Raw genomic sequence first — 24,790 nt, 5'->3', positions numbered from 1 at the left:
TACATAATTAATGCTTTTGGAAAACAGATGATTTTGTCACATCATATGGGAGAATTACCTCTTTTTTCCTTTGGGACAGGGGGTCTTTCTCCTTTTCTTTTTTCTCCTTTCTTTTTTTTGTTTCCTACTTTTCTTTTGAGGATCGGCACAGTGTGTAATTTTGTATAGTTCAACTTCAATTATCCAAAATGGTCGGGACTGGGCCTATTTCAGATAATTTTTTTTTCTGAGAACTGGTCTTTTTTTAGAAAAGAACAGCACAGTAGCAATAGCAAATGACTTGTTTAAACAACAAATAACAAGGCAAGGATTTTTAAGCATTAAAATAATGTTTTAATTCTCACCAAAAAAATGCTGGCCAAGCCGATCACTGACACTTCCCCACTGAGGTCCCATGTGCTAGGAGCCCAAGGGTCCCACTCCTAACTGGGAGCTCGAGGTCCCCCCATTGCTGGGAGCCCAAGGTCCGCTGCTGCTGCCACCGGATGCCCAATATCCCCAATCAGTTCGGCTCCGAAAAAATTTCAGATAAATGTTTTGTTCATTTTTTTTTTAAATTTTGGATAACTGAGGATTTCAGAGAATCCGATCAGATCATCAGTGCTGGACTGTATTCATAAGCAATAGTGCAGAATCTGATAATTGTGATAATGTGTTGATTCTTCCTTCTTTGTATATCAACATGTAGTATGGTTCTCATATTTTATTGTACATATCTGTAATGTTTCTTTGATTTTGTTTGTTTTGTAACTTCATGTTGATTGAAATTTTTTTTAAATGAAATAGAAAAATTAGTCATATTCATTTTCTCTACTCAAAAGTAGACAGCAATAAAATTTCCAAAAGTTCAGAGAACACAATTATGGGATGCCATTAATACCCTGCAAATCACAACCCCACAACCCTTCAATGTTTAACCCCCTTTGACATGGCTTGGTAAACCAAGGAATTGCAAAGTAACTGTTACAAAACAGAAAACAAGATGTATCAAATAAATCTATTGGAAGCAATTAACATTGTCCAGGTTTTCTGTCAAATCCCGTACTACCCAGTGAACTGGAAATAATTCAGTCTTATATATACCAATTATGCAATAAATTGTGAACCATATTCTGAGTTGTACCAACTGGTATTCATCCCAAAATCTGAGAATGCTTACAATCTCAATAGATACAGCAACAACAACATTCAAACAGCTTAATATCACTCCAGAGAAAAGTTAATATGGTTATAAAGACCATAAAACAGACAGGGCCCTCCATAATGCTTGGGACAAAGACACTTTTTTCCTTTATTTGCCCCTGGTTTCCAGTTTTAAATTTATAATCAAACAATTCACATGTGATTAAAGTGTAGATTCCAAATTTTATTCAAGTTTATATGAATACATTTTGGTTTGACTATGTAGTTTTTAATGAATAGTTCCCTCATTTCAGGGCACCATAAAGTTTGGGACATTTGGCTTTATATGTATTTGTGGTGACTCAGGCATGTTTAATTACTTCACTGGTGCAGGTAAAAGAAAGCTATGTTTGCTTCTAAGCTTTTAATCATCTTTAGAGTCTGTGGTTGCCATTTTTCAACACAAGGACCAGAGTTCCCAATGAAAGTCAAAGAAGTCATTATGAGGTCGAAGAAAGAGTAAGAGACATCACCCAAACCTTAGGATTACCAAAATCAACTGAACGGAACATCATTAAGCAGAAAGAATGTACTGGTGAGCTCAGTAATCTCAAAGAGACTGATAGGTTGAGTAAGACCTCTACTGTTGATGACAGAAAAATTCTCATCATAATGAAGAAAAATATAGGAAATGCATATCCGACAGGTCAGAAACACTCTTCAGGAGGCAGGTGTGGATCTATTAATGACTACTGTCCTCAGAAGACTTCATGAGCAGAAATAAAGGATACACTGCAAGATGCAAACCACTAGTTAGCTACAGTAGCCCCTTTCAAATTGCAGCACCTGGGTAGCCCTCCTGGGATCTGGGTGCGATTAATGAGGCAAAGGTATTGGAAGCACCTTACAAATCGCAGGTCGCCAACCCAGCGATTTATGGGGGATTCCACCCCCGCAATGATGTAGTAAGAGACGCATCACGCACTCATGGGAAATATCGGTAGTTAGTCTTCCCTCCCCACCATCAGTTGCCACCCCATCAGATTCCACATTGCGGCTCCCATTCTCCACCCCCCCCGTCCCCCCCCCCCCCGATTGTGTCCCTCCTCCCTCCCATGGCACCAAACTCTCTCCTGATCATAGCCCCCCCTCTCCCCCACAGTCCTCTCTCCCCGCCTTCTCCCATGGCAATGACACCTCAGCCAGGGGTTTCCCTGTGACGCCAGTGCTGATGTCATCAGAGTAACTGAGTCAGCCATTTCCCATTTCAAACCGCCGGAGGACGTCTGGGTAAGTTTTATTGGGTTCCCTGACCACCTGAGAGGTAGGCCCTGGACCCGGTTGGACCCTTTCCAATAGTCATGTAACTGGGATGCTAACAGTGCAAATTGCCCAGATAACCCCATTTTACATGGCAGTTTGAAAGGGCTGAGTAACGAGATGGCCAGATTACAGTTTGCCAAGAAATATTTAAGAGAGCCTGCAGAGTTCTGGAGAAAGGTCTTGTGGACAGATAAGAGCAAGATTAACTTCTATCAGTGTGAAGATGTAAAGGAACTGCCCAAGATCCAAAGCATACCTCCTCATCTGTGAAACATGGTAATGCGGGTGTTATGGCCTGGGCATGAAACAGGTACTCACGTGCTTATTTTCATTGATGATGTAACTGTTAATGGCAGTAACAAAATGAATTCTTAGGTGTGTAGAAAGATCTTATCTACTCAAGTTCGAACAAATGCCTCCAAACTCATCGGACAGAGTTTCATCCCCAGCAAGACAATGATCCCAAATATGCTCCAAAAGCAGCAAAAGGAATTTTACAAAGCTAAAAACTGGAAAAATCTTGAAGAGCCAAATCAGTCACCTGATCTAAATCCAATTGAGCATACTTTCTATATGCTGAAGAGAAATCTCATGAAGATGGCTGCAGTAGAGGCCTGGGAGAGCATCACCAAAGAAGATGCACAAAATCTGGCGATGCCGATGAATCACAGAATTCAAGCAGTCATTGCATGCAAGGGATATGCAAGTAAACATGACTACTTTAATAGACCTAGCATTGCTATGCCCCAAATATTATGGTGCCCTGAAATGAGGGGACTATGTATAAAAACTGCTGTAATTTCTTCATGGTCAAAGCAAAATGTATGCAAATAACCTTGAATAAAATCTGGAATGTTCACTTTAGCCACATGTTAATTGTTTGATCACAAAATTTAAAACTGTGAGACACTGGGGCAAATAAAGGAAAAAAATGCCTTTGTCCCAAGTATTATGGAGGACAGTGTTGGAGCATATGTAGGTTATTAATCATGAGCTGATCTATTTTCCCCACTCAGCCCCACTATCCAGCCTTCTCCTCATGTTAGCAGAGCTGGCTAATTAAGTACCTATCATTCTCTGCCTTAAACACACCCAGTGACCTGGTCGCCATAACAGATGTCTACTACAGATGCGGAATAACTGGCATCTGGTTACCTGTGCCTTAGTCCCAAAATAAGTATTGACAAATCTGCTGGCAATTTTGCCTCGTTTATAGGTTTACAATTCTGATAATGTCTGATTACTTTGATAAAAAACGATCTAATATTTTTTTCCCTAGTTGTTCGACATTTTTGTACGTCTTACCATGGTCATTTGAAAGCTAACCATAGAACATTTACAGCACAGAAAAAGGCCACTTTGGCCCCTTTAGTCTGTGCCGAACAACTTTTTCTTGCCTAGTCCCACTGATGCACTCAGTCCATAGCCTTCCATAACTCTCCCATCCATATACCTGTCCAAATTTCCTTAAATGTTAAAATCAAGCCTGCATCTTCCATTTCAGCTGGAAGCTCATTCCACACTCCCACAACTCTGAGTGAAGTTTCCCCTCATGTTCCCCTTAAACTTTTCCCTTTTCACCTTTAAACCATGACCTCGTTTGAATATCACCTACCCTCAATGAAAAAAAGTTTATCTACATTGTCTATCCCCCTCATAATTTTAAATTCCTCTATCAAATCACCCTTCATTCTTCTACACTCCAGGGAATAAAGTCTTAACCTGTTTAACCTTGCCATGTAACGCAGTCCCTGTTGTGAAGCTGTAAATTTCCACTCAACAGACTTTGGTGGCCCTTGTGTAGAATGTAGATACTCTAGGCCTGTTAAACACAACCCAGCTGTGTGTGAAGTTTGTGTTAAATCAAATGCTTAGTCAGGTCAGGCCGTGCAGGCCTAACCAATACTTGAACCATACTAGAATTATTTGCTTTCCTAATTGATTTTTGATATTACATTCTCAAACTGATCAAAAGCCAGTTTGAGAGAGTGCTACTTCCAGCAACACTCCCAGTCAGATTGTGGGGGAAAAAAAATTCCAAGTACTTTGAATCCAGTCATGATCAGATTGGATGTGCTTTGCTCTGATTTTATACTCACACCTAGTTTTTAGTTTTCAACCTGTGCATAAATGCAATCTGACATGGTACCAAACCCTATACATAAAGGTCCCAAGCTTTATTCCAAACTCTTACTGGGAATTTTTTTAAGAGTGCAATTCTTTAAAGGCACAGAGCAAAGACAGTAGCAGCTGCAAAATGACAAGAGTTTCAGGGCCAAGGCCACTGACAAAGTTTAACTGCAAGGGAACTTCTGCTAGATGTTAATGCCTCACTAAAATTCTAAAATCATATCAAATAATAACATTCACCATCTTGGGTCTCACAGAAGAATGGCCACATTGTGAAGTTTTGCTGGGTTGCTGGAACTTACCCCAACATATAGACTGAAAACTATTGTAAAAATGCAAAGAGATTTTTGTTCAATAAACAAAAATATGGCAAGTGCTCAGTTTAATGATCAAACTGAACATGGCACTTCAACAATACAACTTATTTTTGCCTAATTGTACATTGCTTCACTCTATATTTTGATCAAAGCAGCAAAGTGGAACCATAACAAAACCATTTGAAGGACGTAGAACAGTAATAGGATCAGGACCTTCAGCCCCAAGTGTCTGCCAAATTAAACTAAAACTCTGCTGGTTGCACTCGATAGAAATTGCGCCATTCCCTTCATCTATCAAGAAGTCTACTCACTGCTACTATTGTACCCACTTCTATTACTACCCACCCCGGCAGACCATTTCAAACTCCTACCACTTTGCCCTGCACTTGTTTCTTAAACTTCCCCTCCTTTATCTTAAATGGCGAATCTCTAGTGCAGGGTTGGCCAACCTTTTAATTTTTAATTCAGACATGCAGCATGGTAATAGGCTATTTTGGCCTATGAGTCCAAGATGCCCAATTAACCTACATCCATGGTACATACTCATGGGCCGAAATGGCCTGTTACCATTCTTTCCCTGGGGAATTTTTTCTATCCACCACATCAATGCGTCTCATAATTTTAAATCTTACTCACATCACCCCTTTGCCTCTTACGCTTCAGAGAAAACAAACCAAATTTGTCTTAATCAGTCTCTGTAACTCAAACCCCCTTCCAATCCAGGACACATCCTGGTAAACCCCTTCTGTACTCTTTCCAAAGCTTCCACATCCTTCCCGTAAAGGGGCAAACCAGAATTGCACACAGTATTAAAAGTGCGGCCTGATCAAAGTTTTAGACACCTTCCTTAGTTTTATATTCAATGCTATTAGCAGTGGCAAATGACCTATGATAAAATAAGTAGATGTTTGAGAAAATAAACCAAATTTGACTTAAAAGCATAAAGAAGGTTTTTTTTAAATGAAACGGAGCATGTCTGAAGATGTACTTAAATCTGAAATTAATTCTAGGAGACAATTACCTGATTCATATGACAGCAAGCATTAAAAAAAAGCTACAATTAGGACTTCCTGGCACTCAATTACCAAAGATTTTGTTTTGATATTTACCAGAGAAAATAGAAAAGATCAACAAATTCCTTAAATTGCTAATACACTTGGCATGGATGGCGACATTCCAATTCATGGTTAGCAATCCTACGATAAGTTTGTTAATATTAATTGGATTCAAACACTGGGGAACTCTGATATTTCACAGTTTAAATCTGAAGAGTCACTGGGTGGATAAATTCCACATAACTATATTTAGGAATAAGCAGTAAACCAGCCCTTTTAGATAATATCATAAAGACTGAACCGAAAAAAAATTTCCATGTCAGATTAAAATGTAATGAACATTTAGGCAATTTTACTGTAATTTACCAGTTTAAAATTGTATTCCTAATAGTCAAAGTATTACAATTTAACACATTTAAAAATTATTAGATTGCTCTTCAATGAATCAAATTCATTGTGGGGAGGGGTGATAGAATTCCTTGATAAGATGCTAAATTCTAATTGCTAAATTTACTGAACATCTGATTCTGTTCTACTTAAAAAGCTTGCTGCTCAAGCCATCTGTTTAAACATTCACAGCCCTGGGGCCCCTCACATGTCAAACTATATCTTGCACTCCATTATTGATGCAATAAGTTACCATAAGCTTAAACATACATTTCGGCTCACTACAAATAAGATTTTAATGGGCAAAAATGTTTTTACACAAGGGAAACTCAAACAGGACATTAATGCAGAAAAATTTGCACACTTGTAACTGCACAAACTTAACCAGAAAAGCATTCTAGGATTTCATAGAAAAGAATGTACAACTGCTTCCAAGTCCAATTGTGATGAATCACGTTGAGCAACTCTCCCTGTAACTGGACTACAATACCAAATTTAAAAAGAACAAGCGTCCCTCTAAATAAACTTTCTACAGAAGAAGAGCCATGCTCAAGCTAAATTAACATAAGAATGCTGTGGCATCATAAAATGATTTAACAATACCAGTGAATTGGTCATTTAATTTAAAAGCATCATGTGTAAAAGCTTAATTTTATTCCAAATCCACATGTTTGCACTTCCCTTTGAAAATAATGGTCAGCAATTAAAGCAAAACTCTGGGTCAATTTCTCCCCAAATCTGGATTTACTTGGTCCTTTTCCTTCAAACATCTTAACATTAGTTACTTTAAAGTACAGCAAACAAAACAGGACACTATTTCTTCTTAAAGCCACTTAGTTATTGCCTTAAACAAATGACCCAAAGATTTTGTTTTGTTCAATAAACAATAAAGAGTGTTAGTTTTAGTGTACAAGTAACTGCTGCAGTCAGCAAGACAAAAAACAAAATATTGCCAATACTGGAAACCTGAAATAAGAACAGAAAATACTGGAAAAACTTAGCAAGTCAAGCAGCAGGCTGCAGGGAGAAAAAATATTAAATGTTTTTCATGCATAATTACAGAAAAAAGAGCAAAGGGAAAAAGTGAACTGGCAGGAAGCTCAGGTTTACTTTTACAGACAAAAAAAAATTGCTTTGAATACTGTTGGGGGAAATGGCTCTTCAGAAGAAGGCAAGATCATGGCACCTTGGTAGCTCTGCTGAATAGGAAAGAGTAGAGTCATAGTGGTTAAGGATTCCTTGGTAAGGGAATAGAAAGGAGCTTCTGAGGCCACAAACGGGACTTTCAGATGGTGTGTTGCTCCTAGGTGCAAGGATCAGGAATATTTCAGTGCGGGTACAGCGCATTTGGAAAGAGGAGAGTGAACAGTCAGTACACATGATGTATCAGAAAGATGAGATCCTATATGCTGAATTTTGGGAACTAAGAGATAAATTAAAAAGGATCTCAAAAAGTACTAATGTTAGAGTACCACGTGCATGTTAGTCAGAATGGAATAGCAGAATTGGTAGGATGAAAATGCAGTGTTGCAGGAGGAGTGTTTCAGATTCCTTAGGAATTGGAACTAGTACAAAACCGAGAGTCTACATCTGGACAAGACCAGGATTAATATCTTTGGGGGATTGTTTGCTCATGCTGTTGGGGAGTATTTAAACTAATATGGCAAGGGTTTAGGAATCCATGCAGAAAGACAGAGGAAACCAATGCAGAGACCAAAGCACGTTAGAAATATTCCATGAGTCAAATACAAAGGACAATGAGTGCAAGGGTACTTCATCTGAATGCCTGTAGTATTTGAAGCAAGATCAATGAACTGGTGACACAAAATAAGTTCATAGGTCTATGATTTAGAAGCCATTACAGAAACATGGTTGCAGGGTGAAGATGATTGAGAATTAAATATCTGTGTACCAGTTAATTCAGAAGGATTGGCAGAGAGGAGGGGAAACACTCAAATAAAAATGAGAACAGGGCAAGAGAGAGAAGATCCAAGGAGCAGAATGTTGAGATATAAATTAGGAATAGAAAGAGGGGGAAAAATAATCACGAGTGAGAGTTGGCTAAATGCCACCAAATAATATTGCAGTGGCACAGGAAATAAACTACGAAATACCTGACTTAGGTATGAATGGAGCAGTTGTCGTGGAAGACTTGAACTTGCATGTAAACTGAGCAAGTCTCAAAGAAACCAAGTAGCAAACATTGTCGGCCTAATGCATACCTCAACAACAAACGCACTAAAAGGAAGATACACTAAAAATAATGAGGCAGGCAATGGAAAATAAACTCTACAATGGAAGTTCAGATCAAGTAATCAAATAGACATTACTGTTGATGATCAAATCAATGTTTAAAGATGCTCACTATTCTATTTTAAGGAAGCATTAAAGTATTTATTGAAACAAATTAAGCCCCATCAAACTTGTAGTCGGGGGGGGGGGAGAGAATGACTCTATGCGTGTATCTAATAATTACACTCAGTGTTCTCAGGCCAAAGAAAATTTGATAAAGCAAATCTGAATTAGGTTCACTGAAACATACCCAAATGTTTGCAAAAAGACAAAAGAATGGATACTAAATTTCTGAACATCATACATTTCATTCAACTTGCATTTGCCAAGGAACGTTCAAGAAATAACAAAGCAGTAATTTTAAATCCTGCCTTTTTGATAATGTTAAACCACACTTGAAGTTTTTAAAACTGGCATAATATAGGCACTGACTTGCTGAGCTCACTTACACACAACAATTTATGGTGTAATTGATATTTGGCTTCTTGTGTGGTACATCTGGTGGAAGCTGTTTGTGTGGGTTCATAAACAGCAAAGTGAATGGCAATACAAAAAAGTCTCAGAATGGAATTCTTATTGCAGGATTACAACCATGCTTTTCATCAAATGATTAAAAACACACTTCATTCATGCAACAAAGCACTTTGTATCAAAGCAATCTCCTCAATGAAACCCTCATCTAATAAAGACAACATGCTCCTTCTCACTTGAACGGAATTGGAAGATCAGTGGTGCAGTGAGATGAAAAGGCAAATTTCAAACCATCATCTAGCAATGAAGGAAAGAACTTGCAATTAGAATCATTATCAGCACAAATTGCTTCATTTAACATTACTTTTTGTCATTCAGTCATCTTTTTTATTTGAATACTGCAGGCATGTTGTGCATGGCAGCCCATCTTTTCAACAATCTTAAGGGTGCTAGCCTGTTAATGCAGCAACGTGCATTTTCCCTTCTGCTGTAACACCTGACTCTGGGATGCACTTTGGGGTCAATAGTTCTCCCATGACACTAGCTCCTTTTTACTAAAGGTAAAGGTTCCATTATTGTCACAAAATACTACATTTAGAATGTAACACACATGCATTTCTTTTACTTTGTCAGAGTCACCACTTTTTCTAGCACCCATCTTTGAGAGACATTTTCCTCAAAAACAAAAAAATCACAATTCAACATTGCCTCAGTAGCTTCTTTAACAAAATCTCTTCCATTTTGTGTGATGTTATTCCCTACAATGAGCAACACTATACCTTTAAGGGTTTCAGTACAACAAGACCTGCGATACAATGCCACAGCTAGTGGAACTGCAGCTGCCGATGGTCAGAGTCTGCTATAGCTTGCTGTATGGATTTCCTTTGGTTGCTCAGGTTTGCACCAGACAGGCAAGTTGGTGGATTAAATGACCACTATAAATTGGCATGAGGGTCTGCACCGGTGGACCAGCAGGCAAGGTGGCAGAGAGTTGATGGGAATGTAGGATCAACAGATTAGTGCAAGAGGGTGATTGATGATCAGCACAGACTCCATGGGCTACAGGCCCTTTTCTGTGATCCATCTCTTGAGGACTCAAACTGGATTCCTTGTCACTTATGTGGGCTTCTGTTCATTTTGCATCTCAATATCAGTTCTGCATTTTTCAAAGTCAAATTTAGAAGCACATTTGGCATTGAGCCCTCCAATGTCCACCACTGAGGTCTCACAACTGGATGATCCTCATTACCTCTTATTGCTAAGGATATACATTTTTTTTAAAAAACTGGCCATTATTAAATACAGATGTGAGAGATGAGGAAAACTAATATGAAAATATGAGAGATGAAGAAAGCTAGTATGGATATATGTGCAGCCGCTGCAACCGTGTCTGCCTGTCCCGCATCGGACTTGTCGGCCACAAACGAGCCTGCAGCTGACGTGGACTTTTTCCCCCTCCATAAATCTTCGTCCGCAAAGCCAAGCCAAAGAAGAAGAAAGAATAAAGTCAGTATGAATAGGATAAGGGTAGATAATAGAATGTAGGAAGTAAAGATAGTCTAAATAAGATAAGGGTCTTCTGGCCTTAGACAGAGTCACCAAATTCCGCATATGTAATTAGTAAGTCAGTAAGTCTTAGACAGAACTAGCAAGTTCTGCATATAAGAGTTAGTAAGCCCTGAGGGTTGGGAAGGTGTGAATAAGGACAAAGGCAGGTTTGTGAATAAGGACAATGAGGATAATGACATGATGAGACACCGACAGGATACCCCCTGGTCCTCCAAGTTCACAGAAACAGCACTTAGGCAGACAAGATTGCCTAATGCCAAACTCATCCAGAATGTAAGGGGGAGGGTACTTCTATACTGAAATAAACTGTATAAAAGTTGGGTGAGCCCCAGTGTGTGTGTGTATTCCCAGGGTAAGGGGAAGTGCCCAACTTGTTTCTCACACAGCTAACATCAGGCTTACCAGAAAAATGCAAAAATCTGTTTGGTTTCTTCAACAAATCCAGTTCCTTTAATCCCTCATATTAGCTGACATCTCAAAACTTTCATCCAACCTTCAACTTTATTGAAATATGACTGAACCGAGCAATTCCAATTTGTACGCCACCATTGTACTGCCAAAGGCTCCATTTTAATTTCAATATTTTCACCGTGAACTTTAAAACTTTGAATGACACTCGTTTCCTCTGTCCAACAGCATTCTCTATGTTTATTATTTCCCTTTCCAACTGCTCTGTTTCCTGATTATAGTCCTTCTTCATCTTGGTTGCATAACTTATTATTTGCCCTCTAATGAATGCTTTCATTGCGTCCCATAGTATAAACTTATCTTCCACTGATTCCGTATTTACTTCAAAGTACATTTTTAATTGTTTTTCAATAAATTCTCTAAAATCCTGTCTTTTAAGTAGCATGGGGTTTAATCTCCATCTATACATTCTTGGAGGGATGTCTTCTAGCTCTATTGCCAATAACAGGGGTGAGTGGTCCGATAATAGTCTAGCTTTATATTCCGTTTTCCTAACTCTCCCTTGTATGTGGGCTGATAACAGGAATAGGTCTATCCTTGAGTATGTTTTATGTCTAGTCGAGTAGTATGAGTATTCCTTTTCTTTTGGGTTTTGTTTCCTCCATATGTCCACAAGTTTCATTTCTTGCATTGATTTAATTATAAATTTGGTTACTTTGTTCTTCCTGTTAATTTTTTTCCCCGTTTTATCCATATTTGGATCCAAATTCAGATTGAAATCCCCTCCTATTAGTATGTTCCCTTGCGTATTAGCTACCTTCAAAAAGATATCTTGCATAAACTTTTGATCTTCTTCGTTAGGTGAATATATATTAAGTAGATTCCAAAGCTCTGAATATATCTGACATTTTATCATAACATATCTCCCTGCTGGATCTATTATTTCCTCTTCTATTTTAAATGGCACATTTTTGCTAATTAATATAGCCACTCCTCTTGCTTTTGAATTATACGATGCTGCTGTTACATGTCCTACCCAATCTCTCTTTAATTTCTTGTGCTCCAATTCAGTTAAATGTGTTTCTTGGACAAATGCTATATCTATTTGTCCAACAGCATTCTCAAGGCAGCATTACTTCAGCAACCCCAACTCCTTTAATGACCACCTGAAACTTTCATATTCCTCTAGCATGGGTCATGTATCTTTATAGTTGAACAAGAGGGAAGTACAAGAATGGATTAATATTTGAGACAATAGTCATCATACTAGACTTTATTTAAAACAGTTCGTTTTGTAATCGTAGTCATACCACCAAAATAAAATAAAATGCATTGTTGAACAAGAGCAGAAAAATAATACAATTATGCATAATTTTACAGACAACAAATCCTATGGATAATATTCTGTTCTCAGCCTTGCTCACAAATAAGAAATTAATCTTACCCAAAGTTGCTCATCAGACTCTTAATCCCTCACTGGCAAAAGATGATGCTCTTGGCCTGTTTTGAACTGCACTTTTCCCGAAAACCCACACCATGTTTTTGTACTTTTGTCTATACCCAACATGAGCAAATACAAAACTGCTCCCAACATGGTTATTTATTTGGTTGTTTATTATTATTATTGCAGTAGCCACTGCACAAGTTGATTTTCCTGGACAGCACACAAAAATGTGCCTTTTTCCTGCACCTCATGACAATAAACAACTCAACTGAGATACACACTTTACGTATGTGATTTCATCATCTTCTAGTTGAACAAGCAGAAAACCCAGTGGCAGGGTTGCTTAGAGCATAAAAAAAGTAAAAAAATTAATGGAAAAGTCACACAATATCCTATTATCTTTAAAAAAAAAGAAAAACTGTATCATTCAAGTTTAGTTTTTGAAGGAAATTCAGCTTTATGAAACAATTTTAGAATTGAAAAGTACTAGCTTAAACAAACTAAGCAGGTAACTGTGCACAAACAGAATAATAATGTGGAGCTGACATTCATACCAGTTTTTTTCTCTCCTTTGTATACTATTATCCAATGTCAAGGAGAACTAGGAAACTCGCAGAAAGATTCTAAAGTAAAAACATACCTTCTAATAGTCACATTTCTGGGAAAATGTAACGTGAAATTGGGAATGTGCAAAGTCCAAATACTTAAAGCCCACCTTCTAACAAGGCACAACAGCAGAACTGCAGCACCCTTATCAATCAACCAATCTTTTGAGAGAAGCAAAACAGAAGGAATTCTTCCTAAAATTTAAAAGACAAAGCGCCATGATATCACTATAACTGTCATCAGCCCCAATCTCAACGGGCAAGAAATCTGAATGAAATGCACCACTCCCCAATTTTTAACCCAACTTTTGGCTTTGGGCAAGTTAAACTGATTTCCCTGGGTTCTACACTACCCATCAAGGTCAAATCATCTGTTCAATGGGACAAAATCTATTCTTTCCGATATTTTGTATGGTTAATTATATCCATTCAAAGTTTGGCCATTTTCTCAAGATCATCTTAATAACAAAGACACCAATCAATTACTTCCACAAATCTACAGCTGTCTGAATGGACTGAGCCCTTGGATAACCTCAGAATTATACCATGGTTCTGACATTTATTTGTACTAATATATGCCTTTAGTATTCAGTTTTTTTTTGAGCCTTCAACTGGTAGTGTATTGCCATCTTTCCTCAACTAAAACAGACACGTTATTTTGCCATGCAGCTGCTTTGAACTAACAACCTGCTGTGTATACAAATCTACAAACTGCAAGGAACATCAACTTCTTTAAAATAAGAAAAAACAATGTCTAATTCATTAGGATAGCCCAATCAGGTTTGTACAATTTTACTTTAGAAAAAGTTTGTTAAATGTAGCTTATTTTAAAAAAATTTCAGGGATGAAATAATTACAGAATTGCAAGTGATTATTAAGTGGTGAAATTGAAAAGGAAAATCAAAGCAAAATCAAAAGAAAATCAATGGTAAAAATATTGTACAGTTGTGTATTTCTTAAAATTAACTATGGGCAAGTAAGAGTGAAGTTGAATTGAACAGCAATGAGGTAACTTTATGCTTCACAAATAAAAATATTTATTAGTTTCTTTGTTGGAGGTGGAAAATTAATGAGAAAAATAAAACAAGTGCAGACTCAGCAAATCAGAGTCATGTAATCAGCATTTTATAAAGCTCATTGTTCAGTCTGCTGCACACATAGTCAGGCACAAAGCAACCCAAATACTCTAAGTAGATTGTTCATCAGATTGCCAAGCCAAAAAGGAATTAAAAAGAGTACAAGGCATATGACCACAACTCAATTGTCATCTTTAACTATTGCTGTCTCTCTGGTCTGAAACCCTCCAGGCAATTGTACTACACACATTAAAATAATAATCAAAATACCAAGGCATCGTCCATTTTCAAGAGTATATGTATGTATTATATTAAAAAAAACAGTTGCAGGCTTGGTACGAAGCAATTTCATTTCATAGTTGAGACTGCAGTTGCAGCCCTAAACCATATGAAGCCGATCTGACACCAGAACAAAGTGAAATGGCACATTGACAAAGGGGAGGATTATTCCACTTCAGAGTTAATCTTCGTATCTGATCAACATTCCAAGTTCTATGTTGGAGCTATACAGTTTTGGCTTCCTAGCAACACTGAACAGCGCATATGAAGGCACTGATCATGAAATGCCAATTTTCAACAAGGTATGTGGAAATAAGTGCACTTTTTTTAAAAAAAGAGAAAGCTCCTATTCAGGAGGAAATGATTGCTGGGATAATTAAAAACAGTGTGGTCCTGGTCAAAACTGCTAACATTTATTGTCTGGCTGTGTTATGTTCAACCTTAAAAAACATACCAGAACTGTGCATAATGGCACGAGAGAATGAAATCTAAATCTTTTGTTAATCCACAGAACCAATTGCAGATTAATATACTTAATTTTCCTACTTTCCTACAGTTATGAAATAACACACCTCAAATGTGTTTAATTCTTAAAAAGTCAATGGGTTTCCACCGAGCTAAACACAAAGTTTATAGGGTACTTAAATTTTGAATCAACATCTAAATGAAATAGACATGGTTATCAAAAATACATGCAACTACCAAATTCTTTTTTTAATGGTAACAGCATACATTATAATTATTCCAGGACCATAAATCTAACTTTTAGACTTAGTTCAAAAATACATACCTAAACCTTTCTAATAAAAACACAATTGAAAAAAATGTTTGAATTTTTTCTGGAATTACAAGTTTATATAAAAAAATTGGCATGATAAGGAACACAGTAAACTGACAATGAATATGAAGATTCATGACAGCAGAATCACAAATCACCATTATTAGGTGAAAAAAAAGTCGTAGTTAAAACAAAGTAATTCAATCACATTACTGTACTTTTTAAAATCAGTGCAAAGAATTAGAACTTTTAAAAAATTAAGCTACAATGTTTCAATTAAAATAATTAAATTACTTTTTGTTTTGCATGTTTATAGTTATCCAAACAACATTATTCTTACATGATTGATTATGCTTACCTTCTACAGCCATTGCATCACGAAACACGGGCATGAAAAAGGAAAAAAAAACAATTAGTTGCATAAATTATGCATTCACTGGAAAAAGAAACAGTACAAAATAGAGATACCATTCTAATAACTTGATTGATCAATTTTAATTTGGATTGTAGAGAACGAATCATGTATTTCATGCATGAAGCTAATTAATGCTTTTTTTAAAAAAAACAATAATTTTTTATTCTGTTCTTTGTTTTTCCATTTTTTTTAAAGAAGCCGCAACAGTAAGACATTGCAAAAATAATCAATATTAAGTTCTGCAGTGCAAGAGGTTCAGTGAGGAAGGAAAAAAAAAAATCACATTTAAAGACTAAAATGTCTTTAACTGTCAAGATGCATTTGTGGAGAGAGAAAAAATAAATCATCTTCAACCATAAAAAGAAAACTAATTTGTGGATTTTCACGTTAAGAGCTTACAATGTAATCCTCAAAACCGCAGCGAGGAATTCCAGAGTCCAGAATAAAACAGAATTGATTCTTTTTACCATAAAGCAGAGACTTTCACAATACAAATTTCCATTTACATCATTTGTCCACACTGCAAATGTTATTGCACATCAATAATCCTTTTTAAGCAAATGTAAAAGGAATATAATTGTGTGCTAAAATGGAACTGAGCTAAGCTGCAACGGACCACACATATGGGGCCACAGAATATAATTAACCATCCAAGTGAGGCACAAGGGAGAATATGGCGCAAGACAGTAATTTAAAACTATTTTGATTGCCTTCTCTGGAAATTAAAGACGGGAGAAAAATATTGTCACTTTTTAAAAAATGAACTGAATGAGCATGTTTTTGACAGTCACTAAAAATCTACAAACATAGGCCGCCCAGCAGCTCCAGTTACAGAGAATGCTGAATTCTTAATCCAAGAACTGAAGTTCAAATGCCAAGCAATGCTGATAGTTGTGTTAAGGATGAGTTTTAAACTAGTCATTGGTGAAACTCTCAGGCTTGACCTTACCACGATCATCAAGTTTCTCATCCAAAACCTAGGCCTGCCCCAATCTGTCATGTTTACCCACTTATTCTTATTCTCCATAGCCTTCAGAGGAGACCCAAAGTGGGGAAGATTAAATCTCTTAAAGGTCTTCAACTCCACCCCTGAAAGTTCCTTTTGCCTGCAACTTGTTCAGCTCCCTGGTTTTCCCACTCTGGCCTCTTTCCTTTGATCCATTAGCACCTCAACAACATCAAATCATATCGACTCCTCTCTTGGGCCCTAGCTGAAAAGGATGTTAAATTCAACTAGCCCAACATTCAGAGCCCCATCACTTAAAAAAAAATCTTCAAAACTCATCGCTTTAAAGCATGAAACAAACTATTACTGTTCTGTATCTTTGATAATGTGCTTTTGGATATTTAGCAATCAACTCATTGGAGGAAAAGAGCAAACAACGGACACAATGTGCATGCCCTAGTGACAGCAGGATGAAGAAAGCAAGTGACTAAAATGTTGAGATCAACAAATTAAAACAATTATCCTCAAAATATTTCCATCCATTATTGCACAGAAGTCTAGCTTCAACAATAAGATTCTTTCCTGCCTCAGTTCAGCAATTTACTTTAAAAGAAACCCTCAGTCTCCTAGTGAAACCATTCACCACAACTGACCTCATTTCTTTGAGTCCTTCAGTCTCTATAACGTGCAGGATCTGTTTGGGGGTCATTGGAGCATCAGAGTAATTTTCCAACACCTGTGGACAGATATGTACTGAAATCCAAGTCAACCATTACCCGACAGCACAAAAAGGTTGTAAAGATCATGTGCAGCAATATACGTGTTGCGGGTTTTCTAATCCATAGGACTTTAAAGCATTTGTAAATTGATATTCTCCAAAGGTCTGAGTAAAATTGACATTGGTACTCAGATAATTCACAGTTCTGAAGTTATTCTGCACAAAAATTCTATGATTTACTTTTTAAAGAGATACTATTTGAAAATAAAGTTGTTCTGCACCCACAAAGATAACAAATTCAGATTATTACCCATTCTTTGATTGGACATTTCTCATCTGTCATCATAAATGTTTCTGCCTTTGTAATAATGGTACCTAGTGAATAGATTCCCAGGTAGAACAGGGCAACAATAGTCCACTAGTTTTAATGCAGCAAATGATACCTAGAAAATATATATATTTTTATTAAAAAAGGAACAAAACTGCCTTCAGCTTCACCTAACATTGGTCATCACAGACATATCCTTCCAGCTATTGCCATAAATAACCTTGGACAACTTTTCCTTTGCCTGTCCAAGGATGTTATTTTGTATTAGCACCCTTATTGTACGCAAAGATTCCCATAATACCAGCAATTAAAAAGGTGAAAGTTTCTGGGCATTGTAGTGCACTGAGTATTAACACAGAAACAAAGTCAGGAAACATTAAACAAACCTCGTTTCAGTTAAAAAAAACAATACAACTTCATTTCGTATCTGGGAAAATCCCACATTGAGTCAGAGCAAATTTAGACTTTCATTTTTTTTCTGCTGCAGCTTCAGTATGTTGACTGGCACTTAATTTGCTACTCAAACATCTGAGAATTTAATAAGTTAGACTATCTTTTTATTTTGCAGAGTCCAACACCATTTCAGAAGGCACTGTGAACTGTAGCTGCTTCACAACTGACTAGCAATCTAACCACTATAAAATCATCGTAACCGCAGTAATATTGAATGATTAAATCTTACATAAATATTGTTTTCTCTGGCTGAAATTCATTTAAATCACAGTAACTAAAGACAAGCAAAACAATATGCTGGGAGAAATCTCAACTCTTTGCCAATTCTCTTGACTAAACAGCCAACATTATTGATTTGGGCTTGGGTATTGAGGGCAAAATTGCTATGGAAAGAACTGAGGATTTGATGGTTCTTGACATGACTGAAAACTGGTTATTCAGAGAAATTCGGTCAGTTTCCACCTACTCTTGTTTGCAACTGTGTAACCAGTCTTTGTGTGCTAATGGAAGATCACTACTTAAATATTAACCTGAAATGTATTTTTCAGATGGTCACATAAAAATTAAAAGGAATGTGCTTGGCTACAAGTACCACCCCCCCCCCCCCCCCCCACCTTGCTGAAATACAAAGATTTTTACTGATACTACACATCAATATTGCATAAACAGCATATTTCAGGATTTAATTGTTCATGTTTACTACAAGAATGCTATTTGAAAATATCAATTATCAGACATAGACAATATAAATAACCCTCAATGGATAAATCTTAAAAATCATTTAAATGGAAAATAGCACTGCACTTCAGTGTCAGGGGAGGCCCCAAAGTGAGGTGCTTCCCCAGAGGTATAGGGGAAAATATATACATGATCACATCAACCACTTGGTTGAATGCAACAGAGATGATCCATAGCAAAAACAACATGCAAAACCAATCAAGAATTAAACTGATTGGATCCATTATAAAATTTAACTTATAATAGGGTGGAAAGGTAACTATCAGTGAGAAGGTCCTCTGCCTTACACAAATTATTTATGGCAAAAATTTCAGTTTTCCTGCATTCTCGACCTCATTCAGTCTTAAAAACACACAAGCCCAATAGAGGTGAGAATTAAAATTTCAAGTGCAATTTAACAGGCCACATAAATTTAATTTATATTTGCATCACTGCACACAAGAAGAACAACTTTTCAAATAAGGTAATTACAATTTTGTTTTAACGACGCAGGGAGCAAAAACATTTGAAGATTTTGCTATGAAGACTGCTAACAGAATCAGTGAATCTCTTAATCTGTAAACTGTCTGCTCAGAACAAGCCTGACCTATGAGTCACTGTCAAAGAAAAAACTAATCATGAAAATTTTGTCTACATTTCCTGCTTTTGGGCATTGTACACAATGCCAGTTCCTAATTACAAAATGTTCCTTTCGGTGGGGTGGGGGGGAAATCAAGATGCTAGTTAAAAGCCAATTTATTTAAAATGTAATCTGTTTGGAGGAAGTCAGGAAGTACTAAAGTATTTATAGCCCAGACGACTTCAATAAGAGGCATGTACTGCATAATTAATAACAAATTTAAAAGTGTTATATGGCTTTGGTTACAAAATGTAAATTTAATAGGCCCAGATGGGCTGGTTCAGATTTTTTTAAAATCTATCTGATTCTACAAAGTTTAATGCTCAAGTAAGTTACTCACTGAGGTGACAAACTTTACACAATTATAAAGCACAAGATTTACCCTGGATGCTACTTGATAGAGAAAATGTAACATTTTGAAAGGACAGAATTTTATCAAATGAAGAATTTATTTTAGTGCAGTTTTTGGGCTTGTGACATTAATTTGAAGTGAATTTTTCAGTAATGGCTATTTCATTTGGAATTCAATTCTAAGTTTTTTTTAAATAATTGAAAGTTTAACAAATGTATACATGATAAGAACAGCTAACTGCAAAATATGGGTTCCTCTAATCGTGGGACCATTTACAGCATATTTTATAACAAATTAAAATGTAAATTTTAATACTGATGTTTTTTCCAAAGTAAAATTTACTGAATGCATCCAATAAATGTTTATGTACACAAAAATAATTTCTCATTCACATAAATATTAACATCTGGAAAGATTCCAACACCAACAAGCTCAAGAAGGTTTGATTTTACATAAAAGTCCTGTGGCTGACAAAAGGATTGAGAGAGACAAACTGGGCATGGAAGGAGAAATTTATATGTCCTTGTCAACCCTAAAAAGACTCACATCCCAAACATGAAGGACAAAATGCCTACAGACCTTTATAAGTAATAATTAACATCCATATGCAGTGAATAACTAAAATGACATTTCAGAGAATATATACAAAATATAACTATACTAAAACAAAACTAGCCATTTTGCTTCCAGAAAGGTTTTATTCTACCCCTCTACCTCCTTTTCCATTATAGCAAATTAATTTTGCTTGCAATAGGATATTCAAAAACAAAAACAATAAGTAGAATGTTACGAGAGTTGGGAGGGAAACACATTCCTAGATTGATGACTCCACTGAGCAAGAAATTTAGATTGTTCATGTTTTAAAAAGCATCAAAACTAAACATCAAAATTGCCTGACAAAGACTGATCCCAGTACTTAAGAAATTCACACGCCATAGTAATTATACTACAAGACACTGCTTCCAAACAAAAGCATCTGTAATAAAGCGATAAAAACCAAATTTAATAAGCAACTATGGCACATTTCAAACTTCAAAGCACCTGGTAAAATGTATCCACAGCACCCAATATATACTTCTAATTTCTACATTATCTAAACATTTCCAAATCATGAAAGACCAGTGCAGAAATGTCTTAAAGCACTTATGACCCGTAGAATATAAAACAAGTGCGAATTGAATTTTTGCAATGATTCTGAAGCATTGTGGATCTTTAATGACATTACCAACAAACACCCACTCTACCAATGGAGTTTGCAAGTCAGAATTGAGCACTTCAGAGAGAAATCAACTAACTTTTTACATTGTTTATGTAAGACCATTCTCTTACCATATTCCCATAATGTTAATTTGTGACTAGAAATGGAGTTTAATTAGAATCGACTTAAATTTTAGTCAGTGCAACTAGCTAAATGAATACAGAAGCTAACACGGATACCATTTACCTAAAATATTCTCTCCTCAGATAAGGCTTCACTTTAAACTGCAGTTCTAGACATGCAGCAACAGTGCTGGACACCAAACTGGCACAGAAACACACAAAGTGAAAACATTGCAAGATACTTCCATTCAAAATAGAGGTTCAATATCCAGCATCGTGCAACAGAAAAATCAGCTTAAATGTAATAATACAGTACATTCTCAGCAAACTAGGCATAGACTCCAAACTAATGTACGCACAGTAAAGTGGGCATCACTCTCTCTCCTTGATAGCTTTACTTCACGGCTGCAGGTGGAGAAAACTGCAGTCTAGTTTTCCTTCAACTTCTCCTATCAGTCCAGTCCTTGGAAGAAAGTGCTGGTAATTCCACATGCTGGTAATCCTAACATATCTTCACACAAATTATACACCATTCATGTTTTCCACACCCCTCCCCCCCCCCCACCACGCAAATAAACAAGTCACAAAAGTGTTGACCATGGTTTCTTCACAGCACTCACTTTCCAATAGTGGGAGTCCAACATAAAACAGTCCACAAGATTTGGATCTGATGCAGCAGTCTGAAAAACTTGAACGAGGAACAGAATCGCTGTTCAATTGAATGGAGATAAAAGGTTGAATAGGAAGCAAGTCCAAAATAGTCTACAATTATTAGTTTAAAAAAATCAAATATTTTATTATTTGATTTCTACTAATTTGAATCTCTCTCACGATGCAAAGCATCAATAAATAATGACTTTGATTGACATGACAGGGAGTTAGTTGTCCAAGGTATTGTGGGCACAGATTGGCTCGGCCTGTGACACCTCACTGAAGTCAGTGGACCTTCACATTTACAACCTTGCCACTAAACATTCACAAGCCTTCGACAAGCAAGCATTAACTGCCAAACGGCCAGCACATCCTTCGCATTTATGGCAAATAGGGATGGTTCACTGCTCACCTTAAAATAGCAACCATTATTCAAATAACATTCATTATTCAAAAGGCACTGGAATTTTGTTATTAAAACTGAATATTTAGGAGCCAATTTTCAGGGCTTCATCCCTCTCAGAGCAAATGTTTTATTAGCAAAATTATATAATGCAGTTTCAAGTAATCCTTGAAAAATTTATAGCATAAACCTATTAAAAAGCAAAGAAATAAGCAATTGTTTTCAAAAGCAATTTTCAGGCAATTTATTTCATAGTTAACGCAGATCCTAGATTTTAGTTGCACGTTAACACAGCATCTGGAACTCAGCACCAATGAATTAATCTTGCTAGTGTCCCTTGACATTTATAATAAATATTATGAGTAATGTTTTCACATACAGTAATCACCAGACACGTGGATGAATGATATTTATCCAACTCCAACTTGTACTGAATAACTAGTCACATCAAAAGAATTACAATGAGAAATTCTGAAACCTACCATCCAAGGCCAGCAAAAATCATTAAAAGAGATTATATGGGAAAGACCAAAAATCAATTTTAAACTATCTTTAAAAACTTAAAAGCACTGCGTTCTGCTTTCATGAACTGCATTTATTTGAAACACACGAACATACCTTTAACACTAAACCTACATATTGTGTTGCTTTCTGAGTAACACACCATTTCTGATTAAAATACAAAAAAATCCTAAGCCCTGGGAAAAGATACCATTAACCTTTGAGATAATAGAGCTGCACTGTGAAAGAAATTTAAAGAGAATAAGAGACTCTTACTGCAAAACAAATAGTTTTGAAAGGAGCCAGACAATTATAAAACACAGTAAATGTTAATCTTGAGTGCATTTACAAATTAAATTACAAGACACAATGGGTACAAACCATATAAAGCAAATTTGGGATGTAATCTATAATCAACTTTTCTCTAGAATAATGTGTCCCCCTGAAAGTAGTGGGAAGGAAAAAAGAATAATTTAACATCAGTAAAACTGCTAAAAGCTCAAAATTGAGACAAGAAGCTTTGACAAAAGCTTCATTGGTTCACATAAAACTGGAAACAAATTATAATGGAGGTTCAGAGTCTATCAGCTTGTTCCAGCATGGGATTCCGTATGGGAACACCATCTTACTGAGACTTCCCAACATATTGCTGGAAACTAAAAAATTAAATCTATGCTCACATTATTTTTATGGTTTTTTGTTTTTTATACACACATTTCTGAATCTTGGACACACATAGTAATGTTTAATTATCTTTGACATTTTACAGCTGGGCTTTGCTCCCTGTCAAATTCATCCCCAAGCTTCAGGATCTACACCCACCCACTGGCAACTGGATCGCTGATTTCCTGTCTAACAGGCTATGATCAATGAAGATAGGTAGCACCATTTCCTCCACAATCACACCTAACAACACACCTCAAGGATGCGTATGCAGTCCTCTACTACATCCAGAAATGTACAGCTAAATATGGTTTAAACATCTTCAAATTTGCTGACAACAGCAAAGTCAGAGAACAGGTATCAAATGTTGATGAGACAGAATGCAGAAAGGAAGATGAAGCCTCGTGCATGGAGCCAAGAATACAACCTCTCCCTCTCCTCATCCTTGATGGCAAAAGATCACTGACTTTAGGACAGGGCAGAGACAACATGCATCCATGACACTAAAGTGGAAAAAGTTGAAAGCTTCATGTTCTTAGAATATACATTTCCACTGACCTTATCTAAATTAATCACAATTAAACGATCAAAAAAGAACACAAGCATCTTACTTTTTTTTTTAAAAAGGCCAAGTTTAGATACCCCCCACCCCATGCAGCTCATCAACTTCTACAGATGCACCATCATATTTGCTGGAATGCATCATAACAAGGTCAGAGATTGCCAAAACTCAAGATTGGAAGCTACAGAATGTGGTGAATGTGGATTTGAACATAAAGCAAACTTCCCTCCTTTCTTTTCATCTCCTGTTGACTTGGAAAGGCAGTCAACGTACGGAAGGACCTATCACACACCTCGCTCTTCCCATCGGGGGAAAGTTCAAAAGTGTGAAATCGCGTATCAAAGGGATTCTTCCCTGCAGTCATTAACAAACCATTCTGTAATATTCTTACTAGCATGAGAGCAATTATAAAGCAATATTCCATTAGGATTTTGCTGTACATGGCATGACACTGGCATATTTACATTCAGCACACAATAATAATCATAAAACACTTAAAAATTATATAGGTTACAAGAAAGAAATGCCTTAATCACCATCACTGCAACTCCAAAATGCTTCATTACTATTCATTCCAACAATTACTGAGTAAGTGGATGCTCATCACAACCCAATCCAATATCCAATCCATACACTAGACATTTCAGAAAAGTTCTCATTAAAAGTTTAGAACCACAATAAAGAAACATAAACTTGTAAAAGTTACAGATCTCAGAAGTATTAACCAAAGAAAATGTCAAAGACATGTAATCCATGAGAGTTAAAAAAAAAGATTTGAAACATTAACTTTTTTTTCTGCCGTGAGTATTTCTGGCATGTATCTGTTCAAATATCCAGCATCTCCAGTGTTTTACCTTAAAACTGA

The 24,790-nt window shown here is 36.5% G+C and overlaps 1 protein-coding gene across 3 annotated transcripts in view; it reads right to left on the bottom strand.

The window, feature by feature from the left end:
- The window catches only part of asxl1 (ASXL transcriptional regulator 1), a 90,476-nt gene that overhangs the window by 64,378 nt on the left and 1,308 nt on the right, over window positions 1-24,790 (bottom strand). Inside the window, exons 2-3 of one of the 3 annotated variants that reach the window (XM_069883956.1) lie at window positions 17,271-17,353; window positions 15,615-15,617 (exon numbers count right to left, since the gene is read on the bottom strand). The exons of the other annotated variants lie outside the window; for them this stretch is intronic. Of the exons in view, the coding sequence (XP_069740057.1) occupies window positions 15,615-15,617; window positions 17,271-17,353 (86 nt within the window). The remainder of the gene's footprint in view (window positions 1-15,614; window positions 15,618-17,270; window positions 17,354-24,790) is intronic. 3 annotated transcript variants of the gene reach the window in all.

The sequence above is a fragment of the Narcine bancroftii genome, chromosome 6 (assembly GCF_036971445.1).
Source record: "Narcine bancroftii isolate sNarBan1 chromosome 6, sNarBan1.hap1, whole genome shotgun sequence".
Lineage (NCBI taxonomy): Eukaryota > Metazoa > Chordata > Chondrichthyes > Torpediniformes > Narcinidae > Narcine > Narcine bancroftii.
The sequence above is the reverse complement of the archived record's forward strand: the minus strand, read 5'-3'. Positions and strand labels throughout refer to the sequence as shown.